This window comes from Ascidiella aspersa, chromosome 3 (genome assembly GCF_963924565.1).
Source record: "Ascidiella aspersa chromosome 3, kaAscAspe10.2, whole genome shotgun sequence".
Lineage (NCBI taxonomy): Eukaryota > Metazoa > Chordata > Ascidiacea > Phlebobranchia > Ascidiidae > Ascidiella > Ascidiella aspersa.
The window spans coordinates 20,706,392-20,729,674 of NC_139449.1; the positions used below are offsets into that span (position 1 = coordinate 20,706,392).

At 38.0% G+C, this 23,283-nt stretch overlaps 2 protein-coding genes and 1 pseudogene across 2 annotated transcripts in view; all 3 read left to right on the plus strand.

Moving 5' to 3' along the window:
- The window catches only part of LOC146160727 (sodium channel protein type 3 subunit alpha-like), a 56,029-nt gene extending 46,416 nt beyond the window's left edge, over positions 1–9,613 (plus strand). Inside the window, exons 37-44 of the mRNA XM_083384244.1 lie at positions 522–649; positions 1,338–1,532; positions 1,819–1,936; positions 2,560–2,705; positions 4,069–4,260; positions 8,101–8,270; positions 8,688–8,810; positions 9,066–9,613. Coding sequence (XP_083240370.1) covers positions 522–649; positions 1,338–1,532; positions 1,819–1,936; positions 2,560–2,705; positions 4,069–4,260; positions 8,101–8,270; positions 8,688–8,810; positions 9,066–9,123 — 1,130 coding nt within the window. The 3' untranslated portion in view covers positions 9,124–9,613. The remainder of the gene's footprint in view (positions 1–521; positions 650–1,337; positions 1,533–1,818; positions 1,937–2,559; positions 2,706–4,068; positions 4,261–8,100; positions 8,271–8,687; positions 8,811–9,065) is intronic.
- A 5,130-nt stretch (positions 9,614–14,743) lies between these two features.
- LOC146160728 (carbohydrate sulfotransferase 1-like) lies at positions 14,744–16,912 on the plus strand. Its single transcript, XM_083385000.1, has 3 exons — positions 14,744–15,114; positions 15,717–16,043; positions 16,483–16,912. Exons 1-3 carry the CDS (start codon positions 14,744–14,746, stop codon positions 16,910–16,912), a joined length of 1,128 nt encoding a protein of 375 aa, XP_083241126.1.
- Positions 16,913–19,745: 2,833 nt separating this feature from the next.
- LOC146160729 (carbohydrate sulfotransferase 4-like) lies at positions 19,746–22,710 on the plus strand (annotated as a pseudogene).
- The last annotated feature ends 573 nt before the right edge of the window (positions 22,711–23,283 follow it).

The window sequence follows — 23,283 nt, forward strand, 5'->3', positions numbered from 1 at the left end:
CAATTTAAAAAATATAATATAGAAACACTCAGCACGCATGTATCGATCATTTTTCAATTATTCTTTATTGTTGTATTATTTTTTAACTTTGAAATTACGATGCACCATTTAATAAACTAAACTTGATAGAACGCTTAGGAAACATTGCACTTTTTTATTAAATATTTAATTATACTTCATACTTGGAATTGTAAGCGTTTCTTGATTTGCCTGCTGGTAACAATACGCATGGCACCTTGGCGAGAAACAAATCCCTATAGAATCAAAGCACGTTCGAATTGAATAACATAGTCGTGTCAACTTGTGTTTGTATGTGCTTGTGCGCGCGCGCGCGTGTGTGTAGGCTGTAGTCTCGTCCCAGTCTGTCCGCGCACTTCCTTAAACCTTGCTCGCGCGCACCGCCCAATGCACTGGCAGCACACACACAAGCACGCTTCAGGCCACCTGCACCCCTTTGCGTTTTCTCCTTTTTCACTCACCGACTCCTCATCTATCCCTCGTGCTCACTCTGACACGTCTAGTGAACTGCCTGTCCACAGCGACCGGTCTGAACGACGTCATGTCCCAGTACTTCGTCCAGCCAACGCTCTTCCGCATCATTCGACTCTTTCGCGTCACGCGCATCCTTCGACTCATCCGCGAGGCAAAGGTTAGTTGCGTATGCGCGTTTTCGCTACCGTTGTACGGTTCTATACTTCGTGTTTATTCCGATACTGATACCTAATATTTTATGCACAAAAGGGTTGTCCTATCCAATACCATTCGATACGCAAACGTAACTTCTCTGTGTTGTTAATCGCAAAACTGCTCTGTCGCAAAAAAATCTTTGTAACTTTAATTGTTAATATGCTATTTTATAAATAAAAATATTTTTGAAAGTGGAGAGCGCTTAGTTAGATTGAAAACCATGGCTAATAGGTTAGGGTTATTTTGGTATCGGGTCTGTACCGATACCATTGTAGTATCGGATGAAAACCGATCTTAGAACTTGGCATCGAAAATAGCGCACTAGTATGATCTTAAAGGGGGGTTATTAAATAAAATTTAATTTAAACGTACCTTGTGTAATCCGTTTGTTAAACATGACAAAATCAAAATTTAACTCTATAATTCACCTTAGGAAATATTAAGCAGTATATATATGTTTTATTACTAAAAATGAATTTTAAAACATATGTCTATACTTTCAGTATTTGACAGAAGTGCAGCGAAATATTATCGGGTTTGGTGCTTTAATAAATTATAGTTTAATGATAGCAAACTTAAATATTTGCTACCGACTGATACTACAGCGTTTTAAAGAAAATAAACTAGTTCCCTTCTTATTGTCGCCATAGGGGATTCGAACGCTTTTATTCGCTCTCATGATGTCACTTCCCGCTCTCTTCAACATCGGCTGTCTTCTCTTTCTCTTCATGTTTATATACGCCATCATTGGGATGTCGCAATTCGCCGACGTGCAGAAGCTTGCCGGTATCGACGACATGCTCAACTTCGAGACATTTCCCAACGCGTTCCTCGTGCTGTTTCAGGTGTGCAAAAGAGTGACCCGAGTTACCATATTCGCCATTATACGATGTACAAACATTAACGTCTGCGCGCTTATCCTATGAAACTCACTATGTCAGAAGAAGGATTTTGATTTCATAACTGTTTGTAAGCATACAACTTTAATTAGTTTCTTTTTTTGAAATTACCTGTTTTCGTTAGCTGTACTTTTCATACCATCTCATTAGGGAATCTTTTGGGACCGCCAAACCCTGAAAAGTCCAACAAATTTCTATAGATCTTACAACTTGCATTAACACGCTTATATAGGTTTCGACCTCGGAAGGATGGGATCGCTTCATCGAACCTATTTTGCGGGACCGACCTCCCTACTGCGACTTACACCCGCCAGATGGGGGTAGATCTAACTGTGGAAACGCAACCATAGGTGAGCGTAGTACTGGATAGTAATGAGTGATAACGTCTTTAAATGTGTTTGTTAGTTGAAATGTGCGTTCGGGGTTTTAACAACCTTGAAGTGATAGAACTGAATTTTGTTACTATTTTTCATAATACACATTTTCTAAAAAGTCTTGTTTCACCACTAGAGTACTATAACCACCACGGAAAGTATGTTACTATGAATTGTGGCAAAATATTGTATTGAAATTGACATACGTTAGTCACATACTTTGCTGTCATTTTTATTTTAAATAGAATAATAATTGAAGTAAATAAGTTTAATAGCCTACCTAGACACAGGAAACCTTACATTGTAGCAGGATAGTGAAATGTCAAATTCTGGCGCCCAAGAAAGTTTGGTATAGTTCGACTATTACAAAAACATTCATATACAACAAGGCTTACGTTGCTTTATTGTAATGGGTTGTACAACGGTCAACTATTTAGTTATGTCACTCTCTTAATGCGATGGCTGTTGTGGCATATTTTACAACATATATTTACGCTACACAACAGAAGGAACATACTAGGTGAATTATTATGAATTCGTTAAAATGTAGTGCATTCTCAACGTTGCACCTGTCGTAATAGTTTTGTTTTTATTTCTAGGAGTCATCTACTTCGTCACTTACGTAATGATTACCTTCTTGATCGTGGTTAACATGTACATCGCAATTATACTGGAGAACTTCGTCGTAGCCACGCGGGAAAGCGCCGAGCCTCTAACCGCTGACGACTTCGAACAATTCTTTGAGGTAAGTTTTCTAAAAAAGGCGTATTAGTAATGAGCGTATGTTGAGATTTTTGATATGACTTGTCACAAAGCTTTTATTGTACTAAATGTATTAACAATAAAAAAGGATGTAAAGTATCAATGTCACAGTTTAGTGCAAACAATTTCTAATTAGGCTTTGGGCAATTATTTTTAACAGGAAAAACTAAAGTTTTTACAGGGGTTATTTATTCAATAAAGTATTTTAAAAGCAAGGTAAAATCATAAGGGCTGATTTTTGACTAAATAAGGTTTTATAGAAAATGAGCTGCGTGTCGTCTTATTAATTTTCTTGGAGGTCGGACTCGGCCCACGAGCCGTATTGCCCTGGTCTCATAATATCGTTAATGGCTATCTGGCTCATCAACTTGCTTTTCAAGATTAGTAAGAATACCCACAATCATTTTGATGCTGGAGACAGCTATTTCTTGATATGAGTGTATAGTGTCTACACTCTACAGCAGGGGTCGGCAACCTACGGCCCGCGGGCCGGATCCGGCCCGCCGATGAAATTGATCCGGCCCGCCGCCTCTTTGATAAATTGGAAACGAGTCTATTTCACATACTTTTTGACTATTTTAACTATGTAAGAGCGAAAATTTTTCGCGCTTCGCGCGAATGACCGTTCTACGTCCGGTTTGTTTACGTTTTGTTGCTGTCTTTTGAACTAGATTAGCTCTTTATTACCGTTGCGCCGTGGAAGGTTGCCAAGTGCGTCGCGGAAAAACGGAAAACATACTTATTCTAAAATATTGGACATATATTTTTTAACATTTTATTTATTTTTCATTTTCGGCAATGTATGAAAACTTGCAAGAAATGCCCGTATACAACAAAAAAAATCGCGCTCGCTTCGCTCGCCAGCTATACTTTGACCCAAAAGGTTAACAAACACTGAGCCATAGATGAAGTGTTATCGCGTTCCATCAAAGTAGTTTTATTACACTTTTCATTCGTTGCACGGATGACGACGTGTGAACTCTAATTTTAAACCAAACAAACGCTTTTTTCGCACTTTGCGTCAACACTTTACTGCCTCCTTAAAAGTAATTAAACACGTTTTCAAGTGCAAACGATCCGAGGCCTGCCTGATTCACAATTTCTAACATGTTAATATCACAATTATTAGTTAACATTTTGTGCGGCCCGCAGAGACCTTTCTGAGTTTGGTTTTGGCCCGCGACTAGAAAAAGGTTGCCGACCCCTGCTCTACAGGTTGCTTGAGCGTCTGGGTTGAGTTACGTAAACATTTAATCTTGGTGGCTCTCCATTTGCAAGGCCCATATTTGTTCCAAACCTATTAATTAAAGCCTAAACTCTAACTTTATTTTTTCAATTTTATCCAGGTGTGGCAGCGTTACGACGACCGACTGTCGCAGTACATCACCTTCGAACAACTAAAGCACCTTCTCCACCATCTTGACTTCCCTCTGCGAGTGGCCATCCCAAACAACGCATTTATCGCCAGCTCGCATATGCGGATTACCAGGGACGGGCGCGTGCATTGCCTCGAAGTCATCATTGCGCTCATAAAAAAGGTAACTGGTATCTACGTTGAAACGGATATATTGTAGTCGGTTCCGTATGGTAAAAACAGAGTAACTTGGATAAGTACAGTAAAAAAAAAATGCTTTTATATAATCTTTTCAGCACGCAAGTATATTTCCTAAGTTCGGGTATAGACTCCAACATAGTGAGAATCCTCCATAGAGAAATATAGTTTCGTACTACCTGTAGTGCATTGAGAGAAAATGTCAATTTCATTTAGGTTAACAAATATTTTTTAACCCTAAGTGTAACGCGGCCTGTATTGGAAGTGGCAAGGTTCCTAGCTGAGTCACACGCTGCCTCTGCTTTCAAGGTTTAGTACCAATCGTGATCGAAGTTTCCACGGAAAACGTAAAACCTCAAACGAATTACTTTATTTTCAGTGAAGTAATCACCAACAGTTTCAAAACCGTGACGTATAGCCAGGGTTGCCATCGACATGAACCAAAAATCCGAAAAATTAGATTAGGATTTAAAAGACGTTTTTTGATATACATTGTATTAATACGAGCCGTGTTATATTACACTCCATACTTTTTGCCAGAAACAATCTGCTCCAGCAAGTCCTTGTTATTAGCAATTGCTTCGTGGATTTCACGACAGCTCAGGTCTAGGTTTACTTTTACTTGTAGCTGGGATTTGACTGTCATTTCTCTAAGTCTGTTCCTTTCCTTGATCCACTGGTCCGAAACAAGAGAGAACACTCTTTCCACAAACGCATTGCTGACCGGAAGGGAGAAAATGATGCTAACCAGCTTGTAGAGCAGCGGAAAAGAGTTGTTTTCGGTAAATATCTTCATCCACTTGGCCTCCGGGTCATCTTTGCGAAACACATCATCTGGAATCTTCTTGAGCAGAGCGTTAACAGCCGAGACCTCATCGAACAGCTCATCGTTCATTGCCATTAGTGGATCAACTTGCTTCGCCAACCCCTTTACTTCCTCGTACTCGACTGCCTGATCTTTCAGCAGGGTCCAGTTGATGTGCGTTGGATGCTTCTCAAATCGATACCACTTCTTGATGTATTCCAAGGTAATGGTGTAGAATTCCTGAAAGCTCGCTTTAAGAACCTTAGCACGCTCTTCATCGAATATTTTTAGTAGCTCGCCTGTTGTTGCTCCGAAAAACCCTGAACTCTGGCGTTGTAATATTTTGATCTTACAAAATTTAATAATCTCTGTCAGTTCGGGAAACAATGCAGTTGACTTTTGCAAGAGTAACAGTGGTTTATTGAAAAGCAAGAGAGCGCTGTGGAGGAATGATACGATGATCAGTGACTCTTCTGATTTAAATAAATCCTCCAATATTCTTGGTGGATGTTTCAGCGAAAGAAAATGCGCTTTGAGTGGTTCCCATAGATCGATCATTCGCTCGAGTACAACATCAAGTGTGGTCCATCGAGTCGGCGTGTGAGTTGGTAGAGACGAGTAGTTGCTATCAAGTTCCTCACAGAAATGTTGGAGCCTCATCGCCCTACCAGTTTGGCTTTTGAAGTGGCTACCAATCTTCAGTACGATTGTTTCTATGTCAAGTGTGAGGCGCTCTGCTCCCTTCTCTGCTGCGTTATGCAAAATATGAGCAGGGCAGCCGACTGGGATCAGATTCAAAGTTTGCTCTTTAAGACAAGACGTTGTTTTTTCCACTATGCTGTGATCCACCAAAATCCACTGGCGCATTATCGGCACAAAAGGATGACAGAGAGAATAAAGTTTGTGATCTGTGCCGAGGTCTGGCCTGGTATCGATCGCAGATCAAGAAGACGCACTCGTACTCCAACTTTGGCGTTGAAGAATCTGATGACTAGAGGAAATAGTTTAACTTCGTTGTGATTAGAGGCGTCAACCGAGACGGAGAAGGGCTGTACACCAAGTTCAGACAAAATCATTTTTTGAGCAAATGGTGCAAGTACTTCAGTAACGATGCTTGTAGTCTTGGTCCTGGCGGAAGCAAACTTTTTTGCGATGTTGGAATCTGGGAATATTGCTTTGAACAATAGCGATGTGCAATCGTTGGTGAGGAATGATTGCTGGTGTTTAACAGTATGGAATGCCCAGGTACCCTCAGCAGCAGCTGCCTTGTAGTCTGTGGTCGTTGGCGCTGATCGACTTGTGAAAAAATTATTCATCGACTGGTTTGAATTAATCATCATGACACACTTCTTGTGTTTTTGGGTATCAGTGTGAAGTGAAATAGCGTTCTTTCCTATGGCCTCCAGATTAATGTCGCATTTGCAGATATTGCAGTGTGCGAAATACTCGCCCTTCAAGCTTCGTTTGATACCTTTGAATTCCCTCTCATAATCGTCACGTAAAACGTTTTTACGCTTGCTCATTTTAACCTCTAACGAGAATCTAACGATTGTATTTAACATTCTTTATGTGTCAACTTGTTGTGGTTGTTTAGGACTAACTGTCCGTATTACGTCACAATGCCCCAAAAGTGGCGTGATGTTTACTGCGTTAAAGCAGAGCGTTCTATATAAAAAAAGTGACAAGGTTAAAAATAAAACAAAATAAGGACGCAAGTCGAAAATAAGGACATTTCTTATAAATAAGGACATTTAAGTTTAGCAAGACCTGTCCCTTCAAAATAAGGACAAATCTTATAAATAAGGACGGTATGGCAACCCTGCGTATAGCCCACAGTGGCAGCGTAACAAGCTGTGAAAACATAATTATCATTAGCACAACGCAACACTATGACGTCACAAAGTACAATTCAACTCACCAAAAACTTGGAAGGAAAATAACGAAACAGTACCAAGAGTTTGGACAACAAAACTTCAAACTGGAAATAAATCACAAATTCAGTGTAACTAAGTCACTTATGTAGCAACCAAGAATTAGTAAAAAATGCAAACTATTTTACCGAGTTATCGACAGTTTCAGGCATAACAGTTCACTGCATTTACAGCCACAATTTACATATTGTACATCTGGGCGCTCGTCTAGAATCCTACCACAACAAACATTATTTGGGTTAGGGTGCCGGTTAGCGTTTGGGTTTGGGTGAGTCCAGTAATAGTGTTAAACAATATTACTTGACCTACCCACACCCAAACACTAACCGACACCCTAACCCACATATTATGCATTGCTTAATAATCATTTCAACGTTGTGGTAGGATTCTAGACCAGCGCCTACATCTGCAGTATACAAATACAGATACTTAAATAAAATTATCTTGATGGTTTACTTTTACTTAAACACTTTTAGGTATACATTTACCAGTCAACAACAAGTAAAATAACTTTTAACGAATTCAACTGAAACAGCCTACAAAAATGACGAAACGAAATGATATAGTATCACGATGCGCAACCATGCGTCACATGTAATATTATAACAATAGGGAAGCGTGGAGAAATTATTACACTAAAGGCCCGTTTACACTACAGCTGCACTGTGCTGCGCTGGGCGTGCAATTTTTTTCACTACAGCTGCACTTAGCTGCGGTGGGCGTAAAAATCGCTCCAAACGTAACGTTTTTCTATAGCTGCACGGGGCTTGAGTTTAGCAAAGCGTGAAACGCTCGCCACAATAGAATTTAAATGCAAATTACGCCCAACGCAGCTCAGTGCAGCTGTAGTGTAAACGGGCCTTAAGTGTGTTTATTATCTCTATGAAATTTCACAGTAACCGGATAAATGTACTGATTCAATCGAAGACAATTACTGAGCGAAGACTATCTTTTACCAATGAACCTAAATTCTAAACGTTTGGCTAGCGTGATGCCTTAGGGTTTTATAGTTTCTATTTTTTCTCAGGATAGCTATAGTGACAACTGTGAGTCGAAAAATAGAAGAAAACTTTAAATTCGTTTTATATAGGTGCTGGGGGATTCGCCGGAACTAAACAACATGAAGGACGCCATGTTGGAGTCTTTCATGCTTAAATGTCGCACCAAGGAAAACCTGGACGAAGAGACAATGGACGCTGGGGACTTTGCCATCCTCCTGCGTGCCACGATTACGTTACAGAGGGCCTTTCGCGCTAAAATGTGAGTTAAAATGCTACTTTACCTCACATTGTATTTTTGTTGGATCTTACCTAACATCCTATAAACCAGTGCGGCCGCCTACAAATCTCGAAATGATGTCATTTTCCACTGTATGAATTTGAAATGTTAAGACAGGCTGTTGAAACTCACATACTTTGGTTGAGGGTGAGAGAATGCAATTGAGCGGTAACTATAGTTTTTTTAATCAACTCAAACAAGTATTTATATCGATAATTTACCACGGCCATGGCAGTAGTTTATTCTGATAGGTGAAAATTCGTGCATAACCTTACGGACAATTCCTGTGCTGATAAAATTGCTTGTAACATTGTTATCAAAGTTGTAATAATGCCGAAACAGTCGCCCTTATGGGGTACAAGTTATCACACTTGTGAATACAATTTCTTTATTCACCAGTCGGGGTGTGAATCAGAGCGACGAGGATTGGACGAGTGAGCAGGACGCGGAAGCCGACGACATGTCTTCGCATAGCAGCGACTGCGACGATTCAGCAAGCGAGGAACAGTCTGGCGATGAAAGGTTCGTTTCCACTGACGCTGGTTAGCTTTTCAACATTTATGGAAATCCCGCAATTCTGTTTAAATTTGCGTTTATTTAAGAAAAATAAAAGATTCACTAAATTGGCGGTAATTAAAAAAGATGCGGTTGTGAACAATTCCAGACATTTATTAGTGCATTGCATTATTACCTAGTCTAGCACAAAACAGTTTTCATTTCACCAACTTGCGTGTACGCCCAAAGTATTTTTTTTTCACAAATTTACATCTCATGAAGCTCACATAAGTCAAGAGGTGCGGATCAATCGTCATCTGGAATCAGTTGCAGTTCATGAGAGTAGAGGTGACAAGACACAGTGGTTTGTCCAGACGGGCGTGTGCCCATGCTTCCTAACGAAAGTGCCTGAAGACGTCATCTGTCCCTTCTTGGCGTCACGTTCACGATGTGGTTGGCTCTGTATCGGATTGGTTGGAATGTTGGTCGCATTGCTTACATAAAGACTTTATTTTATTTTTTTATACTTCTACCCATTGCGGGGGTTTGCGCTACTCCGCATCAATCACACGAAGTTCCCTCTTTGAACTTTTGCTGGACGTTTCTACGCCGGCCACCTTCAAGCTTTAACTTAATTCAGTGTTTTCCTTTATGTTCACACGCTTTTTCGACGCACTTTTAACATTTTCTTATTGTTCCAACTTGTTTTCACTGTACTCGCGAAGTTGGGAGAATGTATGCGCGAAACTGTTTTTCTCGTTCGTTTATATTGCATTCGCATTTCACCACCCCACACAATCGGTGCTGATTGTGTTACAGTTTGCGCAATCTATTTGCAAATAAATAAATAACAAATAGTTCGACTGTAAATGTTTTTCGTTCGCGGTTAATATTCATCTTTATCTAAAAAGTGATAAAATGGGGACGCGGCATTTAGGCAAGTTCAATAAAAAAACTTGGGCTACCACCTGCAGGGGTTGACCCGGGATCATAATAAAAAAAATCGTTTATTTGGTTTCAGTTGAAAAAAAACCTGAACGTTTGTCCTTTACAAACCCCAACATTGTCAATTACTCTTTTGCAAAATCAAAAAAGCTTTCTGTCAAATGTTGCCTCTCTGAATTTCGCAAGAATGTAAGTATGCATGACGACAGTTGAGGCAAGACTGCGACGTTAGTTAAAATACGCTAGTCCGAATTGTCTGCCGATTTCGTCGAGTCTCGAGTTCTACTCCGACACTGCAGCCTGTAGTCCAGCAAATTACGTAACTAAAAGTAGAGTGGTTGCACATTAGTTTACTCATTGAGGTGTCCTAGAATTAACCCACCCACGATAAGTATAGTTTCTTCAAGCATATATGTTATTCAATGTTTACAATTTATGCTTTGCAGCCTTATGGGATTCGACACAGCGTATGCCCAATCGGATTCGGGACTCGGATAGTCGTAATCGATTCCTGTTCGACTCCAAATAAACCAACTCTGTTGGGTCTCGATTCCTAAGTCCGATACCGACCCTGCAGACATTTACGTTTTTCGTTCCAATAAAAAAATCGTCGCGTTCCTACAACATAATCCTATATTTGACTGAAATCTGTAGGCCTATTTTTATTGCAGCGTTTACGCTTAGTCTTTATCCGTTGAGCGTTGTTTAGAAAATTTCGCAAGACGACCTAATGAATAACCCCTTGAATCGTCCCCCCCCCCCTCTGAATTTCACGACCCCCAGGTTTTGAACCATTGCTTTCGAACAACAGTTTTGTTGTTGGCTGAGGTTTTAGATTGAAAAGGCGTTGCTTTAAATATAAAAGCTATACATTACAAAAATGTTATCGATTCGCGTAGAGCGAATTAGCCAATAAACACTTGAAGCATATTTCACATTCGATTGCATTTACGAATATAAAACAGGCAAAACATAAACATTTTAAGGATCATATATGTTTGCCTGATTGGATCCTTCCCTGATAACGAGCCGGTATTACTTTGACGTGGCGATTTTTTAACTACTTAGTTTGACGCGCTCGTGCGTTGGCTACGAAAATAAAAGAACTTATACTGTTTACACCAGTGGTTCTTAATCTTGGGGGCGCACCCCCCCCCCCCCCCCCTTGGTTCACAAGGGTGGCGCGAGAAATTGACAAACTTTGTAAAAATTATGACTAAACATTAAGGCTAAGTGATCTTTCCTTGTTTCTAATCCTAAAATTAAACATATAGTATCAAAAAAACTGTTACATCCTTCGCATTAGTGCAACTTACCTAGAAATAAATTGCTGTTCTACTTTATGCTTTTTGATTTTGAAACAAGGTGGGGCGCGAGTTTTGTTAAAATTGTAAAACGGGGGCGTGTCTCAAAAAGTTTTAGAACCACTGGTTTTAGATTATTGCGGACGCTGCGAACAGTTTTCAATGTGTTTAGGTCTGATTGTTTAAATATCTAACTCCACATTCTGGCAGTAAAATTGCAATTTGGATCTTTGTTCGATTGTGTTTCTTGCTTATTTAGTATTGGAATACTAAAAAGCACAAAGTTGCAAAGTTAGTTTTGTCTTAAAAAGAATCTTGTTCTGGCCTGTTTTTACGAAAATATAAAAACGCAGTTGGCCGTCCCGTCAAGCTTTTGTAAGGCATATAATAGTGTCCAAACCTCTGTACCGGTATTACAACAATTGTATATAAACTTAGGTTTTGTGCTTGCTACCGGCCTGAGCAAATCAGCAGGGTAGAGTAAGTCGACAAACATTTAGGACGTTCGACCGGAATAAGACTACTTAAAAATATTTTGAAAAAGTTAAAAAAATTAATGCAAAAAATGTTTTTATTTTTAAAAAATAAATGCAAAAAATGTCAACAAAACTTGCATAAGAGGACTGTCGTATATGCGTAGCTTTATTAGCTGGGCGAATCTCGTCTGTCAATTGGGGAAAACTAGAGGTACCGTAGTATTTTAGGTCTAGTTAATATTTAACAAAACTTGTGTAGGCCTATAGGTCCTATGCCTAACACTTATAGCCGCGAATGAAACTCATTTTGTTGGCAGTGTAAATCCTTGTCAGTTATAGCACTTATCACTTGTCAATAAGAAAAACTTTTTTTTTGTACAATGAATCCAAAAATCACATCCGTTTCGTTGATTTTGCTTCAGTTTTTGAGATAATTATATCTTTAATTTTGGAAAGAGAAAATAAATATGTATTGGTTGTTTGCAACCAGATACTCCAATACGTATAGGCCTCATTTTATACCCAACACAAGTTTAGTACAGCCTGTGTATATTGTTTTAAACTATAAGTTTAGCTTTGCGAGATATTAATTTACCTGGCTTAATTTAGGTAACTGTGGGCCGTTAGAAGTAAACACTGTGCACCATTAAACAGTAAAGGAGTTTAATTACGATAGGCCACAGCTTCATTGTATTGCTGATTATTAGGACGAATATTTTTTGACCAAAACAATAGGAAATTTTGACCTGAAAAATTTAAATTTTGACAAATGTTGATCGAAAATAATTTATTTTGACAAAATTTTGACAAATTTTTTTTTTGAAATTACCTAGGCGTCGTTAATCACGCGTTTTTTATACTGTATATTGCTCTAATAAAGATATAATACGGTTAAAATGACTTTGAACTTATATCAAAACTAATTTTTTTTTTGATAAAATGAAAGATAAATTTCAAATTAACCGAACGACCAATTTCAAAAAGCTGACTTTAGGTTTTTTTTTTAATTATGTAAGCGACTTATGTGAAATTTTATTCGATTTTAACTTACAAAATATTGACAAATTTTGACCTAACATGTAAATTTTGACAAAATTTTGACTTTTTTGGCAAGTCAAAAAATATTCGCTCTACTGATTATACATACAGATCGCAGTACGATACTTCTTTCACCTATCATATCATGCCAATATCTCTTTAGATACTAAGTGTTTCTAGACTAGTGGCTGTAATCAAAGTTTAATAATTATGGTATTTCTTCAGCAAAAGGCAACAAATAATTTGATGAGTTTCATGAAGAGGTAGAAAGATCTCAGGCAGCTGGGAAGTATGTTTGCAAGTAGTTCAGCTATTTCAGAGGCATTCAAACAGAAAAGGCTCAATGATCTTATCAGGGAACTATACAAAAATAGCAGAAATTTGGGCATCCTGATAAAACAGGGGTTCTTGGGGGTCCGCGAACTAATATTAGGGGTCACTAAAGGCCTACTTAAAATATTAGTGTATACTTAAAAAAGTATCATTTGAAAAAAAACACATTTTTAGACCGAAATCAGCAGATTTATGAAGTCTATTTGTACTGTGACGTCAATTTATGGTGTAATTTTTTAATTTTTTTACTTATCGTGGTCCGCGCGAGGCAAAAAAAAGTTAGCGGTCCGCGGTAAGAAAAGTTCAAGAACCCTGTAAAAAAAAACAGTTTTGGAACAGAAACTTTAATAAGATTCTATTTGTTCATGGGCACTTCGGAAAGTTTAAATGTCAATTGTTACTTTACCGTCATAGATATGCGTCTGTCCCCATTGGCAATTCAACAAAACTAAAGAAAGAGTGAATAGCATAAAATTACAGAAACTGAATTATAACTCTCACTAATCTTTTTTTTTGTGTAGACCTGAAAGTGGTAGTTTTTTTCTTGGTCTACAAACTGAACAAATATGTGTGTTTTATCTGTGAGTTTTAAATGATCACTGGGTGAGAAAGTTTCCATATCATAATTCAGAAAGTCTTAGAGAAGTTTTTTTACAAATAAAAATCTGTTGTTTTCTGCTAATATTGTGTTCCGTTTAATTTTTGCTTGATTTTCACTTTTGTCTTGCAATATTTTAAGGATCGAATCAAAAATAAAAGAATAAGGTATGTTCACATGCTTGACAAAGACAAATATGGTTTCACCACAGTTGATGCATAAAGAGAATACCAATGTCACACTTTGCATATTTGTTGCACTCTTTTGGAGAAAAACTATGGAATATTTGCAAAATTAGGATCAATTTGTAAAAAACCAAGGTCAATATACCACGAAACCGTTAAAACTTTAGGGCCACCAAAATGTTTGTTGACCAATGTTATCTTTTTCAAGGCTTGTGCAAACAAAGTCCCGCCACGTGTGGGCGCGAAAACATTTGTTTTAAATGTTTCACGAAGTTGAAGGTTAATGTTTTTCCGCGTATATCGTTAATGTTTGACGCACGAGTAATACGATATTAATGCGAAGCAGAGTCTTATTTTGTTGGAAATGGTCGCTTAACATCTATCTAATTTTTACGAAATGCCTATATTTTTTCCAGAGATTTTTTAAAACCTTATCAATTCCCTATTATTCCTTTATTCAATTGTTTTATCTTCCAAATCAATTCTTTCCTCTTTTTTTCCATAAAGATGTATGGGAGAGTTCAAACAAAAGCAATTAGTTATATAAAGCTACCCAAGTTTTACTGTAAACTCAGGTTGACATGTTTTTACGGCTCGAATAAATTAAGCTTTGTGAAGCCATTTATTGCCATCAAAGCGAAGGCATTAGTGCTTTAGGTTCCATAGGGATATGAAAGTCGTGACAATGTACACCAGGAGTTATGGTGTCGCTGGTAATACGTAATCATAGCAATCAGGGATGTACGATACTTTTTAATATTTTTGTTCCAAACTGATACAAAGTACCTCATATTGGGGTAAAAGACTATACGGTGGTCCAATCCGATAATAATAATTAACGTCTGTCAATCTTTAATTAACCGAGGTACACAAGATTGTCTTCTGGTATCGGGTGTCAGCTCCGACCCGATATTATTGGCCAGTTGGAATACCAATCGTGGAAAATATTCTATTCTAGTCGATATTATGTGTATTTGTTAATCAAAATTAATCATGTCATAAGTTTTTTCTCTTTTCTAGTTATACACGTCAAGCAATGTCCCTAATATCTTGGAAAATTTTCCTTTTATTCTGCATTGTGATGAGTGTGATCGGTTGGACGTACAAGGACAAGTTTAACAAAGTTTTCGCCACGCCGAACGAACACCTGTCAAGGCCAATAAACGACAGTCTCGGGCAACTACCCAACGCTGTAATATTGCTAACGCAAATTCGGTCGGGTTCCAGCTTCGTCGGAGAGCTGTTCAACCAGCGAAGAAACACGTCGTATTTCTACGAGCCGCTTTTTCCCTTTCCAAATCGTCCTTGCCACACCTTGTGGCAGGAAAGGGTGGATGTGTTAAGAAAAATGATCCACTGCGACTTTAACGTGCACGACCATTACATGAAGGGCTTCAAGGAATGCAGCCGAACTGGAACTTTTGTCAAATATGCACAAACAATTAAACAAAGGTATGCCCTTTGCTTAAACGAAAACCTATAGTGGTCTATAAATGGGTTTTTGTGAGAAACAATGACTTTGATGACAAAACTCCAAATATGCATGACACATTTGTCGATACCGTTGAGTCCCGAAACTGTCTCTGAATCTATAGCCTATATTCCACTTGTTCACGTACAGGATGGATATACAGAAAATTACAGTGTTGTAAACATGTCATTTTATAATGACTGTAGTCCCAGTTAAGTCATTTGGCAACTGACTTAAGTATCAGTCAAGTCATTTACAAAATAACTTAAGCCCAAGTCAAGTCTTTTTCAACAAATAACAAATCACGTCCCAGTTCAAGTCCAAGTCATTATAGTGACGCAAGTCAATTTTATCTCACAGCATCGGCATAAGAAAATAATGTTAAACTTTTAATAATAGTAAACATGTTCAATTTTGACGAAAATTTTACAAAGCTAAAACAAAAACGAATGAAATACCTAGTTTACATTAATTAGATTTTAATATAGTATTATAAGGTAAAGCACCATTTATAACATATGTATAGTCATGAATGAAGTACACTTAAGTTTAGAGATGCTAAATCGTGGACTGTGAATTACAGGTGCTTAAATCGTGGACTGTGCTTCACAACCGTTCCAAAAGCAAGTCGCTTCCTTTCTAGAGATGCGGGAATATGTTCCGTGGACATATTCGGAAACCAAATGTGCCCGGTGTCCTTCGACAAAAATGCCCTGACACGACATTGCAGGGAAATCTCGTCGCTTACGGCATTAAAAGTTACGTACTTGTGCAAACTTAAATGGCTGGTTCCTCTACTCCGTGACACCAGTGTCAGTTTAAAGGTGGTTCACCTGGTCAGGGATCCTAGAGCAATAGTCAGCTCAAGGATTTTGTCGTGGACGCACTTGTCGAGAGCGGATTGGATTCGGTAATTTTTACTAATTTAAATAGCCTAGATCGCATGAAAAAAATTTGTTCAAGTCGGTGAATGTATAATTTTAATTTTTTCGTTCAGTGGTGTGTTACAAAGTTAAGACACCTCTTCCTCTACATGTTAAGTTGCTCATGCGGCCCGCGGTTAAAAAAATTGCCCACCCCTGGTATAGTGTATATATAGGCATTAGGCAGTGATAAAAGTAAGGCGGAACAGGCCGGAACAGCGTTCCGGTGAAATATTTGTTGCCGACATGGCGCGCTGTTACTTCCCCATCCTTTTAATTATTTTGTTGTCATTGGTTGTCGCAACTTCTTGAAATGTATTTAAGCTACGATTTCAGTATCATGTTTTCGCGCGAGGACGAACGACAACCAAGGTGTATTCATATTACTTTGTTTTAGGTAATGCGCTAATTTCAAATATTTTGTTTTAGGGATTCGCAGAATATTTGCGAACAGCAGCTCGGCAACGTTCAGTTCGCTGACGACGTCATGAAAGCACATGGACTACGTCATAAGTACATGCGAGTTCGTCACGAGGACTTTTCTCTAGCACCGTATAAAACAGCGCAAGCCGTGTATGATTTCCTCGGTGTTGACATGACGACCGACGTAAAAGATTGGCTTCTTGCCGCAACGTCAACAAAAAATAGTGACCGACTTTCGTTGGCGAACCCACAGGGAACAAGAAGAAATCCAATTAAGGTGGTGTCATCATGGCGAGACAAGCTCCGCTTTCATGAGGTTGAAAACATCCAAAGTCGCTGTTCAAAAGTTATGGACTTATTAGGATACGAGGTATTTAAAAGCGAAGCACATCTCAGAAACATATCGTCAAGTCCATCATTCCGAAGTCTTTAATCCATAATTAAACTTTAATAAACTTAAGCCGACACCGGTTAAACTTGCCGATTTTAAGTCTCGAGTTCTACTTCGACTCTACAGACTGTAATCCACCGAACTATAACACAAGGGTTTATACAGCAATTCACTTATTAAAGGTGGTCCACAAATAACTACCCATAATACGTAGTTTATTCCATACGTTATCCAACGTTTACCATTTACAATTTGCAGCCTTATCGTATTCGAAGTTGATACTGCGTATGCACAAGTCGAATTTAGGACTCGGATAGTTTTACGTAGGCTAGTCTTGCTCGATTACAATCGACTTCAGCAAAACAAACCAACTTTATCGGGTGCCGATTCCGAAGACCGATCCTATATCCGCAGCCATTTACTTTTTTTTGGTTCCAATAAAAAAATCATCGCGCTCATATAGAAGACAATTCTATATTGACTGAAATCTGTACTTCTATTGCTGCGATTGCGTTTAGTCTTTCTCTGTTGAGTTTTGTTTAAAAAACTATCATAAAACGACCTACTAAATAACCCCTTGAAAGTTCCAGTCATTAGCAAAACTCGAAAACGCATTCCAAATTCGATTGCATTTACGTAATTAAAACAGGCAAAACATCAATATTTCAGCTTTGAATTCGTCTGTAACATTTTTTTTGCCTAGAAATCGTTCGCCTTTAATTTCAAGTCAAAAAAGATCAAATCCGATTTTGAAAATTGACATCGGCGTCCTTTCAAGACGGAAAAAAAGCCAAAGTCAGCAGTTGCTAAACTCACTTCAAACGGAAGACATTCAATTCCCATATTTATTAAAAAATATTTAATAAAAAGCTTAATTTTAATTTTCAACGCAAGTTATTTGACACAATGAAGTAAGTCCAAGTAATAATAGCATACCTTGAAGTGACTAAATTGTGGTTGTACTATTGTTGTTTGGCGAGTGAACAAAACTGCATAGCAAAACTCGTCCTTACAAAACATGATTGGCAAAGAGAATTTAACAATATGTTTTCACAAAGGCCGATACAATTGTCATGGTATTTTATTTGTTTGGTAGACGCTATCCGTAACTACAAACGAACGCTTTCTTTAGTTTTTTAAGGTCCACTCCCAGACGAAGACTTCGATTGTATTATGTTTGAATTTACAGCGATATTACTGTTATTTGTAATTGTTACGACAAAATAAAACCAAAAAGCTAAGAGGATTGTGTTAAAATATAAGCACCTTGAATAATTAGGAGAAAGTAGGAAAATAACAATAAGATAATAAATAGGAATGCCCATTGGATCCCATAAACTCCCACATGCGATTATAACAGCTTATTAACAGTGGCATTTGTTCATGGGCACTTCGGAAAATTTAAATGTCAATTGTTACTTTACCGTCATAGATATGCGTCTATCCCCATTGGCAATTCAACAAAACTAAAGAAAGAGTGAGTAGCATAAAATTACACTGAATTATAACTCTCACTAATCGTTTCTTTTGTGTAGACCTGAAAGTGGTAGTTTTTTTCTTGCTCTACAAACTGAACAAATATGTGTGTTTCATCTGTGAGTTTTAAATGATCACTGGGTGAGAAAGTTTCCATACCACATTTCAGAAAGTCTTACAAAAGTTTTTTTGCAAATAAAAAACTGTTGTTTTCTGCTAATATTGTGTTCCGTTTAAATTTTGCTTGATTTTCACTTTTGTCTTGCAATAATTTAAGGAAACTAAATAAAGAATAAGGTATGTGCACATGCTTGACAAAGACAAATATGGTTTCACCACAGTTGACGCATAAAGAGAATACCAATGTCACAATTTGCATATTTGTTGCACTCTTTTGGAGAAAAACTATGAAATATTTGCAAAATTAGGATCAATTTGTAAAAAAAACAAGGTCAATATACCCCGAATCCGTTAAAACTTTAGGGCCACCAAAATGTTTGTTGACCAATGTTATCTTTTTCAAGGCTTGTGCAAACAAAGTCCCGCCACGTGTGGGCGCGAAAACATTTGTTTTAAATGTTTCACGAAGTTGAAGGTTAATGTTTTTCCGCGTATATCGTTAATGTTTGACGCACGAGTAATACGATATTAATGCGAAGCAGAGTCTTATTTTGTTGGAAATGGTCGCTTAACATCTATCTAATTTTTACGAAATGCCTTTATTATTTTTCCAGAGATTTTTTAAAACCTTATCAATTCCCTATTATTCCTTTATTCAATTGTTTTATCTTCCAAATCAATTCTTTCCTCTTTTTTTCCATAAAGATGCATGGGAGAGTTCAAACAAAAGCAATTAGTTATATAAAGCTACCCAAGTTTTACTGTAAACTCAGGTTGACATGTTTTAAAATCTCTGGCTCGAATAAATTAAGCTTTGTGAAGCCATTTATTGCCATCAAAGCGAAGGCATTAGTGCTTTAGGTTCGATAGGCATATGAAAGTCGTGACAATGTACACCAGGAGTTAGGGTGTCGCTGGTAATAGGTAATCATAGCAATCAGGGATGTTACTTTTTAATATTTTTGTTCCAAACTGATACGAAGTACCTCATATTGGGGTAAAAGACTATACGGTGGTCCAATCCGATAATAATAATTAAGGTCTGTCAATCTTTAATTAACCGAGGTACACAAGATTGTCTTCTGGTATCGGGTGTCACCTCCGACCCGATATTATTGGCCAGTTGGAATACCAATCGTGGGATTTATTCTATTCTAGTCGATATTATGTGTATTGTCAATCCAAAATTAATCATGTCAAAAGTTTTTTCTCTTTTCTCGTTATACACGTCAAGCAATGTCCCTAATATCTTAGAATTTTCCTTTTATTCTGCATTGTGATGAGTGTGATCGGTTGGACGTACAAGGATAAGTTCAACAAAGTTTTCGCCACGCCGAACGAACACCTGTCAAGGCCAATAAACGACAGTCTCGGGCAACTACCCAACGCTGTAATATTGCTAACGCAAATTCGGTCGGGTTCCAGCTTCGTCGGAGAGCTGTTCAACCAGCGAAGAAACACGTCGTATTTCTACGAGCCGCTTTTTCCCTTTTCAAATCGTCCTTGCCACACCTTGTGGCAGGAAAGGGTGGATGTGTTAAGAAAAATGATCCACTGCGACTTTAACGTGTACGACCATTACGTGAAGGGCTTTAAGGAATGCAGCCGAACTGGAACTTTTGTCAAATATGCACAAAAAATTAAACAAATGTAGGCCCTATGCTTAAACGGGAAGCTGTAGTGGTCTATAAATGGGTTTGTTTGTGAGAAACATTCACTTTTGTGGCAAAAATCCAAATATGCATGACACATTTGTCGATTCCGTTGAGTCCCGAAACTGCCTCCGAATCTACAGCCTATATTCCACTTGTTCACGTACAGGATTGATATACAGAAAATTATAGTGTTGTAAACAGTCATTTCATAATGACTCAAGTCCCAGTTAAGTTATTTACAAAATAACTTAAGCCCAAGTCAAGTCTTTTTCAACAAATATTAAATCACGTCCCAGTTCAAGTCTAAGTCATTAGTGACGCAATTTTAAGTCAATTTTAAGTCACAGATTTAGCATAAAAAAAAATGTTAAACTTCTAATGGAAAACATGTTCCATTTTGACCAACATTTTACAAAGCTAACACAAAAACGAAAGAAATAGCAAGTTTACAAGTTTACATTTATTAGATTTAATATTTTTTTCTAGAAAGTATTTATGTAAAGCATCTTTTATAAGTTATGTCAAGTCATTAATAAGTACACTTTAGTTTACAGGTGCTTAAATCGTGGACTGTAAATTACAGGTGCTTAAGTCGTGGACTCTGCTTCACAACGATTCCAAAAGCAAGTCGCTTCCTTTCTAGAGATGCGGGAATATGTTCCGCGGACAAATTCGGAAACCAAATGTGCCCGGTGTCCTTCGACAAAAAAGCCCTGTCACGACATTGCAGGATAAACTCGTCGCTTACGGCACTAAAAGTTACGTACTTGTGCAAACTTGAATGGCTGGTCCTCCTCTACTCCGTGACACCAGTGTCAGTTTAAAGGTGGTTCACCTGGTCAGGGATCCCAGAGCAGGTTTTTCAGCTCCAGGTTTTTGTTGTGGACACACTTGTCGAGAGCGGATTGGATTCAGTAATGTTTACTAATTTAAATTGCCTAGATCGCATGAAAAAAATTTGTTAAAATCGGTGAATGTATAATTTTAACTTTATCTTTTTTTGTTCAGTGGTGTGTTACAAAGTTAAGACTTTATTATTACACAACCTTTTAGCGTTACATTTTTAAACTTTTCATAATTTTACATACGGCCCGCGGGCCAGATTCGGCCCGCCAAGCAATTTAATCCGGCCGCGGCTTATTTTCCTTAAAATACATAGGCTAAGAAAAAACAAGGGCGAGTTTTTACATGTTTGGTTGTATCTTAAACACTCTTTCCAGGGACGGATCTAGTCATGACTACGCCAAATTCTATTTTTAGCCTTTTTAAATACTAAAATGGAAATGGTTTTCGCGCTTTAGGCGAATCTCTTCTGTCAATCTTGTATCTTTCACGCGTTTTTTGGCAGATTTACAGCTTTACAGCAAAAATCGTCCTCTGCACAGTGGCATTCTGTCCAACGAAAGTTTAACTAACTCAGCCTAATACTTATATATGTTTTTGCTTCGGTCGAATGTATTGCTACAGACCGTTTTTCTAAACTCTGAAATATACCGATACACATTTTGTTAACCTAATTAAGGTAATGCCATGTTGTGTGCTTCTCCCGATTTATACCGTCTTTGCAACATGGCCATTTTGTCTGTGCTCAATGCGTCACGTCCCCCTCTAAATCTAAATTACAGTTTGCGTTTTATAAAAAATATATAATATAAATTTTTCGTCGCCTTTCGTTAGATTTCATTTAAATTGCACGATTGGTACAAACTTCAAAGTAATACCAAGTTCGTTGGCCTATTTGTTTTCTAGCGTCAGAGTATGACGCCATACTACATGTAGACTGTTTGTGATCCTATCTGACCCGGCCCGCCACTACATGTTAAGTTTCTCATGCGGCCCGCGGTTAAAAAAAATTTCCCACCCCTGGTATAGTACATAGGCACTATAGGCAGTGATAAAAGTAAGGCGGAACAGGGCGGAACAGGCTGGAACGGCGTTCCGGTGAAATATTTGTTGCCGACATGGCGCGCTGTTACTTACTCATCCTTTTAATTATTTTGTTGTCAATTGGTTGTCGCAACTTCTTGAAATGTATTTAAGCCACGATTTCAGTATCATGTTTTCACGCGAGATACTGTTTTAGATAATGCGCTAATTTCAAATATTTTGTTTTAGGGATTCGCAGAATATTTGCGAACAGCAGCTCGGCAACGTTCAGTTCTCTGACGACGTCATGAAAGCACATGGACTACGTCATAAGTACATGCGAGTTCGTCACGAGGACTTTTCTCTAGCACCGTATAAAACTGCGCAAGCCGTGTATGATTTCCTCGGTGTTGACATGACGACCGACGTAAAAGATTGGCTTCTTGCCGCAACATCAACAAAAAGTAGTGACCGACTTTCGTTGGCTAACCCACAGGGAACAAGAAGAAATCCAATTAAGGTGGTGTCATCATGGCGAGACAAGCTCCGCTTTCATGAGGTTGAAAACATCCAAAGTCGTTGTTCAAAAGTTATGGACTTATTAGGATACGAGATATTCAAAAGCGAAGCACATCTCAGAAACATATCGTCAAGTCCATCATTCCGAAGTCTTTAATCCTTGATTAAACTTTAATAAACTTAAGTAGCATGTGCCGTGTAAGGGACTATATTTGACATTTTATTTCGATACCCGATATTTGGAACAAAAAGTATCGCGATGCCATCCGATACCAATTGGCGCCATATAGGTCTTAGTCTGGTGAGTTTGGTGCAGATTTTGGTTTTCGGTGGAAGAGTAGCGAAAACATAATCACATAAGCTTTTGATTGCATCCGCAGATTAATTCATTCTGTTTTAGCTTGCAGCTCAGCGATATGTTTGCTTATAGTTGTTACAAGCGGATGGTGCTGTGTAACTTTAAAATACTCATATTTTTGTAAATTTAGTAATGGTTTTAGTTAAAGTATATACTGGTTTAACTTTCTTGAAATTACTTGAATTTACGTTTTATTTTCCTCTTTGGAATCTGATAGATTTGGCCGCACTGCTGCTTTTGCACGATTTAAATAACACCTACATTTTACACTATTTTTATTTAGACATTTTTTATTTCCATATAATGTTTTGTGGCTCCTGAATTTGAGGCCGTATTAGTTGTTGCGTACAACCAACGCTTTTTAAGATAACAAATATATTTTTACCTGTATCGGATTATGTGGTTTGTTACGTGTAAAT